General features: G+C 42.2%; 1 protein-coding gene across 2 annotated transcripts; it reads right to left on the bottom strand.

The window, feature by feature from the left end:
• Window positions 1-6,185: 6,185 nt before the first annotated feature.
• Window positions 6,186-13,939, bottom strand: LOC141522440 (uncharacterized). 2 transcript variants are annotated; one of them, XM_074235897.1, is made up of 2 exons: window positions 13,526-13,939; window positions 6,186-8,666 (listed from the first exon to the last, which is right to left on the bottom strand). In XM_074235897.1, the coding sequence occupies exon 2, from the start codon at window positions 8,600-8,602 to the stop codon at window positions 6,617-6,619; it is 1,986 nt and encodes a 661-aa protein (XP_074091998.1). In that variant the 5' UTR covers window positions 8,603-8,666; window positions 13,526-13,939; the 3' UTR covers window positions 6,186-6,616. The 2 variants fall into 2 exon arrangements, with proteins under 2 accessions (XP_074091998.1, XP_074091997.1); XM_074235896.1 differs by having other exon boundaries at window positions 6,186-8,644.
• Between the last annotated feature and the right edge of the window lie 2,334 nt (window positions 13,940-16,273).

Raw genomic sequence — 16,273 nt, 5'->3', positions numbered from 1 at the left:
GGATGTCTGGAGACAGTTTGCTCTGGCACAACCCAGGTTGTCCTGTTGGTCATTGTTAACTTGGTTGGAACAGACCCTTCCCACGGATCTTCCAAACTTTCTTGGACTGGAAACATTGTTCCACCCAATTTTCCTGTTGGGTTCTGCCACTAATGAATTTGGTTAGAGTCATTATTTAAAGGTATTTGGAGTGCTTTTGGGGATAACTCTCAGGAGTCCCTGCCTTTACTCAGCCATCTTGGCTCTATTCTCCAATTTTCCACATTCTTAAAGAAACTCAATTTTTAAAAATTTAGGTCAAGTAATCATAAAACTACTAAGAATTATAATGTCATTTTGGAAAATTTTGTGAAGAAAAAGAATTTAAACTTTTTCATTTGATTTCTGTTAGTTGACTAGCTAGATGGTTTTTTTAAAATGATTCTTAGCTTTTGGATTAGGCTCAGCGATAAAGTGTTTTTATAATCTGATTTGTAGTTAGAGCATTGTGTTATTTGAACATACTTTATTAATCTCTGTTCTTTATTGATAATTCTGAAAAATGACAAAACCTTCCTTCCTTCTTTCTTTCCTTCTACCTCAACTGAACCATATAGTGATACCCTTGATCTTGTCATCACCTACACAAATGCACTACTTCCTTGTTTAAGAATTCTGAAATCCCTTTATCCAACTGTAATCTATTGACTATTTGCCAAATGCTTTCCTTGACCAGTTTCTACTTTTTGTCTGTACTATGACATCCCAAATCCCTTAATTCTGAATTAGACCATCTTCCCTGTACTAACCACTCTCTCTTCTTTTTCCTATCATGACTTATTAGTGAGAATATTCAGTTCTACACTCTCTTCCTCTCATGAGTCCCTAATACTATTATCATTTTGTCTGTTGTGCCCTGTTAAGTCTCAGGATTACTACCACTACTAACCTTCTTCATTCTTACATATATATGTTCTAAAATGAAGTAGAGAAAATTACACAATTATTCCAACTAGATTCACTACATATTTATGCTAAACAACCTTAACTGGACTCTAACTGTTCCTAAGCAAGTCTATTTTTTTTTCTTCCTGCAAGGCATTGGGATTAAGTGACTTGTTGCCCAAGGTCACTCAGCTAAGTATTAAGTGTATGAGTTCAGATTTGAACTCAGGTTCTCCTGGTCTGCCACTTTCTCCTCTTTTACCTTGGTCTCACATTATGAAATGACTTTATTCTTTAGCAAAATCAATCCTTTACATGTGCTCAAGTGATCCCATTTTAATTTTGATTGCTCCCCCTCATCTCTACTTTCTCACTTATTTTCAATTTCTCACTGTCTATTAGGTTATGCTTTATTGCCTACAAACATAATTTCTTCCCATCCTTTAAAAGTCCCTCACTTGATCCTTCCATTCCTGTAAACTATAATACTACATCTCTACTGCCCTTTGTGGCTAAACTCCTTGAAAAGGTCAACTATAAAAGCTGAGTTCATTTTTTCTCCTTCAAGTCTTTTTTTAACTATTTAAAATATGGTTTCCAACCTTATTATTTCACTGAAATTAACTCTTCAAATTTAAAAGTGATCCCTTAGTTGCCATATTCAGTGACCTTTTCTTAGTTCTCTTTCTCCTTGACCTCTCTGCAGTCTTTTACAGCTTTTTGACAGCCTCCTTTGCTGTATCGTTATCTAGATCATACCTTCTAACTGTAGATTTGCTTTAGAGTTTGATGGACTCTCTTCTCTTCTTCCTCTATACCACCTTTCTTATTGATCTCATCAGTTCCCATGGATATACTTTGATTTTCTAATCTACCTATCCCACTCCAAAATCTCAGGATAGTGAAATTACAAAACAACAAAATCTTATATGTAACCTGAGTCTCTAAGCTCTTTGGTATAGTTCTCTTTATTCACTGGTGGTGAGCAACCCCCACCTCTCTGCCCAATGCACAATGGACAGAGTGGAGTTGGTAAGAGAGGGAGAGAAAAGAGCTCTGGTTTTTTTTTTTCATTTTTTTCCCCATTATCTTGGGTGTTTTTTGCATCTTCTAGAGAGAAGATGGATCATGCCAAGTTCTACTTTAGGTTGATGAAAGGAGAATAAGACTCTAAGAAGAAGTCAACTTGAGAGGAGCTAGCACTTGACATCACATCCCTATTGCAGGCTTCCTATGCCACAGACTTTAGGGACCTTCTTCTTGAATGATATCTAGGACTCCCTCATAGTTGAGCTATTACCCAACCTCTAATGGGAGAGTTCTCTCACTCTGTATTTTCTGGTGTATATATTCTCCTTTGTATACTTTCTCTGATTTATGTTTTGCTCTCAACTTGAATAAATGGGTTTCTTTGATAATATCTATTTGTATTCATTGCAGAATCATTTGTTTTTGCAGATCTCTTATTTGTATTTCGTAGTCAGAAAGTCAATCCTTGGATATAAAGCTAAGGTTACTCCATTAAAAGAAAGTGATAAAGAAGTACAGTTTGAACCTTAAAACCATATCCCTTACACCAACAATATTCTAGTGCAGTATACCCTCTCTGAGGAGAGAGTGTGACCAAGGTCATGGCTCCAACTTCCTGCTTCCCCTCCTGATGGGAAATGAAGTGTCCCTTGGAGCATAGTTGGGAGAGAAGAGGCTAGAGATGTCTTATTCTCCCTCCCTCCTACTCACTCAAGAACATTTCCATGCTAGATGAAAAGGAATAGCTCTTATTACACATTTTCATTTGCAATGGTAATAGTTTGGTAATATCAGACATATACTTTGAATTGTTTTTCTTGTATGAGTACTAAATTTGTTCCCTGTCCTTTTTAGTACTCTTTGTGATTCAAGTGAATAGTTAAAGTGATTAGATCTTTGGCACCTGGGCACTGTCTAGAAAAAGACAAAGTTGTTTTAAGCAAGTTTGATAATGTGGCTGCCTTTTAAAAATGTAGATTGTAGTAAATTATCTTGTATTTTAGACACTTTTAGCAAATCCAGAGTTTGAAGGCTGATCCAGTGACTCCAGTGATTCAATATTCAATGTGTTTTAAGGCTGGCAAATATGTAATTTTACCACCTCCCAGTAACATTTTTAACTTTTTTTTTATTTTTTGCAAGGCAGTGGGGTTAAGTGGCTTGCCTGAGGTCACACAGCTAGGTAACTATTAAGTGTCTGAGGTCAGATATGAACTCAGGTCCTCCTGATTCCAGGGCTGGTGCCCTATTCACTGTGCCATCATGCTGCCCCTTGCAGTACCTTTATTGTTACATATATCACCTTTGAACCATATTCTAAAACTCCATAAAAATCTAAAAATGAATCCAATCTCATAATCTTCAGAAAGAGCTAAGGTTACCTTCCCCCCCAACCCCCCCCCCCAAAAAAAACCACTCAGTGTGAATACTGTGATCTGACCTCAAGGTAAATTGTATTAGAACCTTCAGATTTAGTGGGAGAGGCTACAAGAGGAAAAAACTTATTCTGCTGGAAAAACAATTATTAATAATGTTAGCACAGTTTAATCCGCTTTAATATCCTTCCTTTAAAAGATTTAATCTCATTGTACACATAAGAGAGGGAGTAGCAAACTTTAACTTTAGTAATTGCCAGAGATAGAGGATAGGGTATTTATATGCTATAATCTGTACCCAGGTCTCCATAGATTTCAGAGAGAGAATTCTGGATTCTTAATCCACTCTGCTATTTGCTTACATTTTAAGGGAGAGTTCATCCCATTCACATTCAAAGTTATGATTACTAATTCTTTATTGCCCTCCATGCTATCTTCCCTCTGTTTGTATTTTCCCCCTTTCCCCCACTTTATCCATATTCCCTAGTATTGTTTTTGAATACCACCCCCTTCAGTGTGTTTGCCCTCCTATATTACCCCCTCCCCTTTCTTTTCCCTTTCCCTTTTTCCCTTTTCCCTTCCCTTCCTTTTGTTATTTCCCCCTTATTTCCCCCCTCTCTCCTTCCCTTTCTCTGTCCCCCCTCCCCTTGAGAATTCTGCATTCTTGTGTAGAACTAAGAAAGACAAGATTTGTCTTTTCTATTTCAAAACAATTTAAGCCAGTTTTAAACAGTGATTTCTAGGACAGCTAGATGTTGCAATGGATAAACTTGCCAGACCTGGAGTCAGAAAGACTAATTATCCTGAGTTCAAATCTGGTCTCAGGCACTTATCTTTGTGTGACTTTGGTCAAATTTAACCTATTTGCCTCACTTTCCTCATATGTAAAATGAGTTAGAGAAGGAAATGTCAAAACTCCAAACAGGATCATGAAGAGTTGGACATGATTGAAAATGACTGAACAAAATAGTGATTTCTATGTAAACTCAAATGTAATTGAATGTTAGCTTTCCCAGTTTTGAAATATCCCTATCTTATGCTTGGAAGACTCTAGTGTGGGCCACTCTGTTTGGTCAAGTTAGTAACTTCTATATATTGCTATTCATTGTGGTTACAAATATTTTTGAAAAAGTTGAAAAATGACTTCTAACAAAGATATGACTCTTGGGTTTGGTCAAGTATGTACCTTCTACATATTGCTATTCATTATGATTGCAAATATTTATGAAAAAGTTGAAAAATGACTTCTGACTTGAATATGGCATGTATTATGCTTTTCATTACATAGCAAAACTAATAAAGGTGTTTAGTATAAATGACTATCAAGTGTGACAGTGCTAGGTTTATTCTAATTTGAAGAGTTCAGCACCAGAATGGTATACTGCCAGAATCATTTCAGTTTTCTGATTACTGTTGCCACTTCTATATCCCTTTTGGCAATTCAGTCAAATATGTTCCTTATAATCAAGTCAAGTCAAGTCAAGAAGCATCTATTAAAACCTAAGGCCTTATTAGTGGTACCTTTAGCCAACTAGGGCAAGGGGGGGTGGAATGGGGTTTGGACTTGACTACAATGTTTTTCCTCATTTGTTTTGCTTCCTTGGGTTAATCCAGTATAGAAGGAAAAATCACCATTATTTGAAACTGTTTTCTTGACTGACCAACCTTGGATTCCCTTGACTTTTGAACTGCTTCCTATGCTGTCATACTGAGCTTTCTTTCCTAGAGTTCTGGATTTAGTAACTCCCCGACTAGTTAATTCCTGGCTTTGGTCTTTCAACCATGTTATTACTGCTGACTCTGCTGATTCCTCTGGTGTTCTATTTAGATTTCACTGTCCTATTTCCTCTGAGCTTGTTAAATCTTTCATTTTCTAGCTTGAGACTTTACCCAGTAATTTGTAGCACTGTCTGCCTTCCCCTTAACCTTTATCCCAACCAGGGATGGCAAGATGGGACAACCAGGTATGTACCCTATATATACCTCATTCTATGACCTGGGAGTGATGTAGAAGGAGTGAAGACAATCCATACTAATGTTCTAGTTGAGAAGAAAAGACTTAGATGCTATCCATAGCCCAGGGCTGCCTAAGACTTTGCCCTTAATAGCCCAGGTCTAAGACTGGAGGCTGATCTTTTTTAGGCATTTTTTTCCTTTAATATATTTTTTTCTTCACTGCATGTAAAAAAATTTTGACATTCTTTTTTTTGTTTTTAAAATTTTGAGTTCCAAATTCTCTCCTTCTCCCCAACTCCACTCCACCATTTACCATTGAGAAGCTAAACAATTCGACATAGGTTATACATGTTTAGTCATGCAAAATTCATTTCAATATAATTGTGAAAGATAACACAGAAAACTCCCCCCCTTCACCTCCCAAATAAAAAAAATAAAGAAAGAGTATCTTGAATCAGCATTCAATCTCTATCAGTTCTTTCACTGGAGATGGGCAACACCTTTCTTCCTAAATCTTTCAGAATTGCCTTGGACCATTGTATTGCTGGGAGCAGCTAAGTCTATCATAGTTGATCCTCACACAATGTTGCTGTTATTCTCTAGTGTTCTCCTTCTTCTGTCCATTTCACTTGAAATCTTTTCAGATTTTTATGAGAGCATTCTGCTCATCATTTCTTAGAGCACAATTGTATTCCATCACAATCATATACAACAACTTATTCAGCTATTCCCCGATTTATGGGCATTTTTAGGTAGACTTTCATAGATGGGGGCAAATTCCTATATAAATATTCAGAATATTAGTGAAAATTCATTATGGGGCATCTTGTATTTCACCCCACAGAAAATGCAAAAGATGCAAAAGACTTACTGTCCGGGGTCTTCTTCCCCGGACCCCGAGTGAGCTCCTCAGTGGGCACTGCTTCAGGCGTCCCTGGTGTTTTCCCTCCCCCGGGGATCAGCGAGGAGGGACTCAGGCAGACACTTCTTCAGGAGGCATATGTTTTATTAGGTGCAGAGGGATCCCCCGAATAGCTCAGGGTGATGGCTAATATAGGGGGTTCGTTCTGGGCTGCCACCCCGATCCGCCCCGAGGGCAGGACCTACCACCCGATTGGAGCAATGGACACAGGCCAACCAGGTGAAGCCACTGCTCCCCTTAAGGAACCGTATCTTCTTTAGATTGGCCTGACCTCACTCTCGGGGAGGTCCTATCCACTCAGGCGGTCAGGGCCGACCCCCGACAAACTCCCCCTTTTTGTTTAACACAATTAGCGCCCCACCTGCTTATGGGGGGGGGGCAGAGCACCCTGGCTCGGTTCGGTCAGTAATCATACAGGGGCTGCCCGAGCCCGGCGATGGCGTGGGCCTAGAAGGTCCGCCTTCAATGCCTCCAGAGAACGAGAAAAGATGAAGAACAATAGTTTCAGGATACATGGGAAAAAGAGACAAATCACAATAAACATTCCTACAGCCGGCAAGAAGGAAAACAACCATCTCAGGTGGAGGGCACCCGTAAACCATTTTAGAAAGGAGTCTTCTTGATCATCCCACTCAGCTCTGAAATGGGAGGAAATGTTGTTGAGCTGGGCTATCAGCATATCTAATTGGTGGATGTCATTGGAGGTGTTGTAGGCTAACATCGCCCCCTGTAATGCCTGTTTAACTCTACCCCAGTCTGATGGGAACTGTGACATATTTACAGGCAAATTAAGCACACAGAGAGGCTGATACTTATAATGGCATTGAAGTTTCATGTACCCTGCCATAAGGGCCAGTCTATCCCCTAACCAGAGGACTGTTGTTTCCAATGCTCCTATTTGCTTCTGTAGAAGGGAGTCAACATGTTGCTGGTAATGCCAGAGGGAGACCTGGTTTGTTATGAATGTTTGGATAGTAGAAGCTAACATAGTCACCTCACTCTCTAGTTCCTGGATCTGCCATTCCTCATACATCTCAATAGCCAAGTTCACCAAACTCAAAGCATCCCCGATCCCATCCCTCCTAGTACGTAAAAACTTTTCCCCCAACACTGCACGGTACAATTTTTTCACCAAAGAATCAGCGGGGGACAACGCAAAATCTTCTGCTTTGACAGGTAGGAGTTGGTAGGGAGGGGATACAGCTAGGAACACAGCATACCCAGTATGATTATACCGTAAAACATTTGTAAAAATCGGGTCAGTACAAGTGATGTTAAAAAGGGGTAAACCAGCGGACTCCCCCTTTAGTTGAATAGTCAGGTTAGCAGGGGGACAAAGAAGGAAGAGAGCGTCCGGAGGGGTGTGCGCGGTGGCGCTCAGCCGGTAGCACAAGCGGTCTGTGCCGTCCTTGGTTTGATGGCAAGAGATGTTAAGAGTCTTAAACACATTATACCATTGTTGGAATGAAAAGTCATGACAGGCATCGTCATTACGAGGGCATGGCCACAGGCGAAAAGAGGCGTTCACTCCTCCTAAGGCCACTCCTATTTTCCAGAGGTCAGGATGCATCTGTCCATATGGTAAGGCAACAGGAGTGGGAGAGGGTCTCATGGTGTACGTGGTGTGGTTCCGCTGTCCATCCCAAAACCATAACTCAGTGTTGTTAGGTAGCCCAAGTGGTCCTAGTCTTGGGATGCCCGTGGAGCAGGGTACTGTAGGTATGAATACTTGCGAACGGTGGCCTATTGGGCAGGGTGGTAGGGAATGTAAAGGCACTATGGAATTAGAATTCTCCGGAGGGTGCTGCTCAATGGCCATGAATGAAAGATTAACCGCAGCAGTATGGTTGTTCAGGTCCGGAATCGGCCTCGGAGTTTCTGTGCTGTTGTATGGCTCTAAGGGTATACAATGATTCTTAACAGAGGTTCCGTTATCTGGGGAAGAGGAGGTGTTCCCACCCGGCCATAGCCCGTGTGGAGGACGGGCTACCACACAAATAGGCGTGGTAATGGAGAGCAGGGTGAGGGGCTTCTTTAATGGTCTTTCCATCGGTATAGGTAATGTACCGTGTTCATGTAAGCCCAGCACAATGGTGGCGTTGCCATGCAACTTTAATGGCACTGTCTGGCTCCCCCATCCCATTATACGAAGGGACGGTACTCCCCTCGCAACAGCCCAATATGTCTCTCCTCGTTCATCAGCAGCCCTCCGTATAGGAGAGGTCAGATTGTACCACTTCCCACCCTTGCCCCAAGGAAGAGGGGTGGCGGGTTGCAATCCACATAGCAAACCCATGATACTTAGCCATACAGGAGCTTGTGTCTTCATAATTCTTCGTGTCCTGCTAGGTCGTTGCCTTCTTCTGCTCCGATATCTTTTCCTTCGTCTCTTCATAGGCCCTGGTCCATTTGACGGGCACCCAGCGTGTTCCCTCACCTGTTTGGAGACATAAGAATCCCTTTCCCCACACCTTAACCTGTGCAGGGCCGTGCCAACGACCCTCCTCATCTCTCCACCAAACTGTGGTTGGACTTTGCAAGTGTGCTTTTTTATCATGTTTTTGTGTTTGTTGTTCATCATGTTTTTGTGTTTGTTGTTCATGTTTTTGTGTCTGTGTTGATGTTGACAGCATCTGTTTCATGGCAGGGGTGATGCCTTGTTCATTATCAATCAAATAATTCCTAGTGAATACTGCTGTTGCTACCTGGGCTGCAGTGAGCCTACCACGCACTCCCCCTTTTTGTTTAATGAGAGTGCGCTTCAAGGATTGATTGGCACGCTCCACGATGGCTTGACCGGTGGGGTTGTAAGGGATACCGGTAACATGAGTGACATCGAATTGGTGGCAGAAGCGAGCAAAAGCAGAGGAGGTATAGGCCGGGCCGTTGTCGGTTTTTAACAACCGAGGTATCCCATGGGTGGCAAAGCAGTGAAGGCAATGAGCTATCACATGGCGTACAGCCTCACCAGGCTGCAAAGTGGCCATAATAAAGTTAGAAAAAGTGTCCACAGTGACATGAATCAGGCTGGCCTGAAAGTGGGTGACATCCATCTGCCAAATGTCATTAGGGGCCAGGCCCCGGGGGTTGGTGGCATGTACAAGCGGGGCAGGGCGGAAAGGGACACAATGCCTGCATTGTCGGACAATGCGACGTGCCTCTTCCTTAGGAAGACCATAAAGCCGTGCAAGTGTTTTTGCTGGGAGATGAAATGTGTCATGAACAATAGAAGGATCTGCATACATGACTATCTCACTTTTGATATCAGGGTCAAGGAGAGCCGAGTCAGCTATGGCATTCCCTGAGTATATTGGGCCAGAAGTGGACACATGAGATCTGACATGTAAGACATAGAGGGGGTCAGAGCGGTGTAGGAGAGACCGTTGTGCTTGGAGTAAAAGATCTATGACTGCAGAATTGGACAAAGAAAGATCTGCTAGAGCTAGCTGTTGCAATAAGACAAAGCAGTAATAGCTATCAGTGATTAAGTTAAAAGGCTCATAAGCACACAGTTCTAAGGCTATCACAATGGCCTGCAATTCATTCTTTTGAGCTGAGGTATATGGGGTTTGTAGCACCTTCAATATCTTCTTGTCTGGAATATAAATAGATGCTCTATGGTGTTTGGTAGCATCGGTAAAAACATTGACTCCCTGTACTGGCTGAGGAACTACAGGGTTGGAGGGATACTTCAAAGGGAGTTGCAACCATCCTCGTAATGAGGGAGGTGGATGACCCTGAGAAGTGGGATAAATAGACAATAACATGGCCCACTCCTCAGAGTTCTGTGCTAGATGAGTAAGTATTGCAGGATCCTCTTGGAGCAGTAACATAGGAATGGTACCAAAAATAGTGATTGCAGCTTCCGCTGCTTTCAAAAGGAGTTGTGCATCCACTTCAAACTTGGAGGGTATAGACTTCATGGATTTAGATGAATGTACCCATTGTAAAGGACCTGTAACTTGGAACACTACTCCGGCCTTACCCAATGAAGGATGACACACCAGAGTTACATAAACCGGAGCGGCTGGATCTAATCGGGTAACAATTGATGTGGATGCTAAGTCCTGTATCTGAGTAACAGCTTCCCTGGCTGCAGGGGTCCATGTACGAGGTGAGTTCAAATCAGATGAGCCTTTTAAAATATTATACAATGGATACATCATATCATTGGAAATAGGAACTACATTCCTCAGCCATTGGATTGAACCAATTAATTTCTGAAAGTCATTTAATGTAGAAACTTGAGCTGTATCAATCTTAGGAGATTTCTTCACTAAATCCTTGTATACCTGATGTCCTAAATATGTGTAGGGAGGTTCTGTTTGTATCTTTTCAGGGGCAACTTGTAACCCATATGCTGCTAGGGCTGAGGTAATCTTTTGTAAAATAAGCGAGACATCAGTCCGGTGGGATGCAGAAATTAATATGTCATCCATATAATGAATAATAATGGCTCTCGAGTGTTCTCGCCTAATGGGCATCAAAATCTGTGCAACATAAACCTGACATAGAGTGGGACTGTTTGCCATGCCTTGTGGAAGGACTTTAAACTGAAAACGCTGAGCAGGTTCTTGATAATTTACAGCAGGTACACTAAAGGCAAAGCGTTGTCTATCTACAGGGTTAAGGGGTATACTATAAAAACAATCCTTTATATCTATAACAGTTATGGGCCAAGTCTTTGGAATGGCAACTGGAGAAGGCAACCCAGGCTGGGTGGTACCCATAGGTTGTAGAGTGGCATTTACTTTTCTTAGATCTACTAACATTCTCCATTTCCCACTTTTCTTTTTGATTACAAAAACTGGGGAATTCCATGGGCTGGTGGATGGCTCTACTTGTCCAGCCGATAAAAGTCCTTGTACTATGTTAGCAAGGGCCTGTAATTTCTCTTTTGTGAGGGGCCACTGATCTACCCAAACCGGTTTGTCAGATCTCCAAGTCAGTGGTATGGGTTGCGGCCCTCCAGTGACCCCTAGTGGTTTAAAGCTGTGTCTGTAGTCAGAGACAAGCCCAAAGTTTGCAAAACATCCCTCCCCCATAGGGACATAGGAATAGTAAGTACCAAAGGGCGGAAAATCCCTGCTATATCATCACTTTTCCATTTTAGAAATCTTAGAGACTTTTTCGCCAAAGTTCCTCCTGAAACTCCCGTGATGTCTTGGGGAGTTTTTGAAAGTTCCCAACAGGGCTGCCAATCTTTTGTGGATATGACCGAGACATCAGCACCTGTATCAATTAAACCTACAATCTCTCTTCCCTCCACTATAAGTGGTAAAGTGGGATGGTGGGCTGATATAGCCTGTGTCCATGCCACAAATGTGTCCTCATTGGTACACTCTCTCCAATCCTTATCTATCCAGGGGAGGGAAATAGCAAGAGCAACAGGCTCACCGCCTTTTAGTTCTATTGGATAATGGTGGGGATTTGTAACAGTTATAGAAGTCTGGCCTGGGCTTAGGAGCTGTGTGTGGACAATGACCTGGGGAGCGAGAGCAGTTCCAATCACTAAACGGTGGAAGTCCCTAGGGGAGGCTTTAACAGTAGTCGTAGTCCATGGGCTCAATTCTGTGCTCTCTGAGAGGGGAATAGTAACCGAGGGATTTAATAGGTCAGCCCTGGGGTCGGGCCCTCGGCTTCCCGACCCCTCTTCCCGTTTCCCTGCGGCCCATCATTGCTATACTTCTTATTTTTCTGTCTACAATGCTTTGCTATATGACCAGGTTTACCACAGACAAAGCACTTCATTGCACTCCTCTGGGAATTACGGCACTCAGCTTGAAAGTGACCGGCCTTCCCGCAGCGAAAACAGTTTCCTTTGCCCTTTGATCTAGGCACCAAGCTTGTGGTTTGTAAAGCATCAACGAGGAGGTTAATAGAGGTTTGGAGAGGATCCGGTGGGGGTTCCTCGTCTAGGGCCTTATCAATTATCTCCTCTAAGGAGGGGTCAGCAGGAAGAGTAGCTAGCAAGCCTTTTGAATGAGTTAGCCCTCCCTTTATCAACTGAATGATTAAAGGCTGTGCTGCATTTCCTGTCCCGAATTTCCCTTCCACAGTAGTCTGCACTCTGCTGATAAAATCTACAGCAGACTCCTTGGCTCTCTGTTTCAGCTGCTGCAGGGGAGTCGAGGCTGCCCGAGCCAGTTTGTTCAGGGCATTCAGTCCTGCTATCTGCACTGCCCTGACAATGGGTTCTGAAAGTTGTAATTGAGCCTCCACAGTGTTAAACTGGCCACATCCAATGAGTTGATTAGTGACTAAATCAGAATTATTTGGGTCTATGATCTCAGCCTGTAGCCTGGCCTCTCTGCGCCAGTAGGCAGCCCAGGCGGTGTAATGTGATGACTCTAACACCGCTTGTAAAGTTTCATCCCAATCCATGGGGAGCCAGGCGGCAGTCTGAGTGTTAGAACTTATGAGCCGTTTTACATAGGCAGATCCTGGCCCATAATTATGGACTGCCTCTCTGAGATCTTTGATAAATTTGTACGGTATTGGGCGGCGAACTCTAACCTGTTGGCCGTTTTCTCTTTGCACAAATATTGGGTAAGCAGCTGCTGAGGAGGTAAGATAGTCTAGGTCTTCTTCCTCTACTTCCTCCCCATCCTCCAAAGCCTTATGAATGGCCTGCTGTAAACGAGTCCGGCGGGGTGCCTGTCTGGGGATGGTCGCCCCAGACCCTTCCTTTCCTGTTATCAGCACGTGGCTCCGGCCATCTGCACCCTGTCCGCAGATCCCTTGCCATTCTGTATGTTTGCCCTTTTGTTCTAAAATCTTACTATCACTTTTTACCGGGGCAGGCGATCGACTCGCGGCAGCCAGTTCTTCCCAAGGGTATTTGGGGGCTGGTTCCCTCCGGTCATCAAGCCCCTCATCTGGGGGCGGGGGCCATTCAGGTTCCCCCAGTAATGAGGGTCCTGTTTGTGATTCTCCGGACACGGCTCCTTGTGGGGGCTGCGGGTCAAGGGCTGCAGCCACCACGGAGTAAATTACAAAGTCTGTGTCCGTTAGAAAGCCAGGTTTTTCTGTGTTGTAAGAGGACATTTGAGTTCCTACCACTCTCCACTTCTGAGGGTCAATGCCGGTGTGGGAGACCCAAGGAGAGACAACCAATATTTTTTCCACCCAATCCTTACATTCTTTTATACGGACTCTTATACCATGAGTCTTTACTAGTGCATGTACTTGACATGCTAATACTCCTGAATCCTCTGGCTGTAAATGCTTAGACATTCCTTTGCCCATCTTTACTCCCTCTAGGTGTCCCGTGGACCTAGGGTGTCTGCCTCTTCTGTTTTTACTTAAACAGGCTTACCTCACTCGGCGGGGTCTTCGGGTGTCCCTGTTCGGGGGCCAGTTCTGTCCGGGGTCTTCTTCCCCGGACTCCCGAGTGAGCTCCTCAGTGGGCACTGCTTCAGGCGTCCCTGGTGTTTTCCCTCCCCCGGGGATCAGCGAGGAGGGACTCAGGCAGACACTTCTTCAGGAGGCATATGTTTTATTAGGTGCAGAGGGATCCCCCGAATAGCTCAGGGTGATGGCTAATATAGGGGGTTCGTTCTGGGCTGCCACCCCGATCCGCCCCGAGGGCAGGACCTACCACCCGATTGGAGCAATGGACACAGGCCAACCAGGTGAAGCCACTGCTCCCCTTAAGGAACCGTATCTTCTTTAGATTGGCCTGACCTCACTCTCGGGGAGGTCCTATCCACTCAGGCGGTCAGGGCCGACCCCCGACAACTTACAGGAAACAAATTCTAAAAAACCTACTCACAATTCCTTCTCTTGAGAAGGAAGTGAACTTAAGAATCTGCATTAGGTACATTTTAGATATTCTAGTCAGTTGCTTAGTTCTCCCACAGGGCACTATAGAATTTTCTATATTCCTTTGGGTTACACTTTTCTTCTCATTGTACCTACTGCACAATACAAATAACTCACTGTAAAGGTCTGACTGTGTGTGTGTGTGTGTGTGTGTGTGTGTGTGTGCAGGGCAGAAGGAAGGAGAATGATAATGAAGAAAGTGTAGATCTTTTGCTTTTCCAAATCATAGATCCCATTCATTACCCCTCCCATCAGTTACTTTGCTTATTCTTCTCCTCCAAGAGAGACACACATCTCAGAAAATCCTCTTCTCTCTTTTAGCAGACCTTGTTATTAGACTCCTTGTAATACTGAACAACCTTCCAACTATAAGCATTATCCAGAAGTTGATTGGCTTTCTTGCTAAAGGTCTTCAAGAAAGAAATGAAAGGCTACTTGTTGAAGATACTGCTGAGATCTGGTACAGATTGGAATAGATTACACCTGAGGTCCCTTCCAATTCTGATAGTCTATATTCTATGATATTCTATAATCTCTATAACTTGATGTTATACATAAACAAATTCTAATGCTACATGAAATCTCTCCTCTTGGATCCAAGACTAGATAATAATGCCTAGGCAATAAAATCACGACTGACATTTCTCTTTATTTTGCTATCATGGTTTTAGAACTTTTGAAGTATAAAGGACCTTAGTAATCATCTAGTCTAATTGATTCATGTATAGATGAGGAAATGGCAACAAAGAAATGTGATGTCATACTTAAGCCGTATAATAAGGATTTGAACCCAGATCTTCTGATTCTGAGTCCTTTTTATAACTAGCAGTAGTCTAAGTGAATCACTTGGAAAGGTTACATTAAATCAAATGTATATTTTCTCTGCTACATTGAATTTTCCTCTATAGTTTCAATTACCACACTTAGCAAGCAGAACTGGAATAAATGGGGCCAAAAGTCAGGAACTGTCAAATCCAACTTCAACTATACCCCTTAGAAATGTATATCTTTGTGGGTGAGACAACAGATAGGAAACTAGGGGACTGTACCTGGTTCTGCCCTTCCCTTGTCTTCTTACCTATGTTTAACAATTGCTTAGAATGTTTGTGCTAGAGATCTGAATTTCAATTAAGTGGGAGTACTCTATCTAATTGGAGTAACTCTGACTGGAGTTCTGAATTTACTCTGAATGGAGGAGAAATTAGAAAAGGAACTCATAAACAAGTTGTTGGAAGAAGAAAGCTTAGTATCCCTTTAATAGTGTACCCTATGGCCTTTATAGCAGATTTTTTTTGTATTAGATTATTATTATGCAATTTCTCATGTACTGTATTATAGAAAGCATTCAAATGCTTCCTTCTTGTTCGCATTTTAATTTGGACTAATATTTCATATATTAAATATTTGGAACTTTGTTAATTTAAAATCAAATACCTTTAAAGAATGTTAACTATTATCTCCAGTTCTGTTTTTAAAACATTATTTTCAAGATATCAAAGCAATTTTCAAATACAAAATGGTGTGAAAAACATACAATTGATTTACTTAAACTTTTCCAAATGATTCACTAATCTGTTATAGATTATAGAAAGTATGTTATAGTTATAGAAAGTGTAAAGGTCACTTTTGAAATTCTAGTGCCTTTCTTCTGTTAATTATTTTTTATTTATCTTGTATATTGTTAGCTTTTGATTTGTATGTTTTCTGTATCCTGCATTAGCTTGTAAGCCCCTTGAGGGCAGGGACTGTCTTTTGTATCTTCTGATCTTATTAGTGTCTGGCACATGCTAGGAAATTAACAAACTTTTACTGATTAATAGTACAACTAATAGTTAAAGGCAAGTTTTGGAGTATCACACTTGTATTAAGTTTCATGGATAATTAGAAATGTATAGGGAATGCATAACTACTCAAAAGAAACACTTCAAGGGGTGGCTAGGTGGCTTAGTGGATAGAGCATTGGCCCTGGAGTCAGGAGTACCTGAGTTCAAATCTGGCCTCAGAGACTTAACATAGCTGTGTGGCCTTGGGCAAGCCACTTAACCCCATTGCCTTGCAAAAACCTAAAAAAAAAAAAAAAAAAAAAAGAAACAATTCAGTTCAATAAAATATGTATTTAGCCCCTACCTAAATTCTGAATGGGAACACCAAATTTAGGGGGATGTGGCTTATAGGCAAATATTTATCAGACAAAATCACAAACTTACAAAGGAAATGGCAAACTGCTCCAGTATCTTTGCCA

This window comes from Macrotis lagotis, chromosome 4 (assembly GCF_037893015.1).
Source record: "Macrotis lagotis isolate mMagLag1 chromosome 4, bilby.v1.9.chrom.fasta, whole genome shotgun sequence".
NCBI classification, from domain to species: Eukaryota; Metazoa; Chordata; class Mammalia; order Peramelemorphia; family Peramelidae; genus Macrotis; species Macrotis lagotis.
This window is presented reverse-complemented; position numbering and strand designations above follow the sequence as displayed.

Bases quoted from the DNA above. Each gene is read 5' to 3' on its own strand.
- LOC141522440 (XM_074235897.1), bottom strand. From the start codon at position 8,602: ATGAAGAGACGAAGGAAAAGATATCGGAGCAGAAGAAGGCAACGACCT.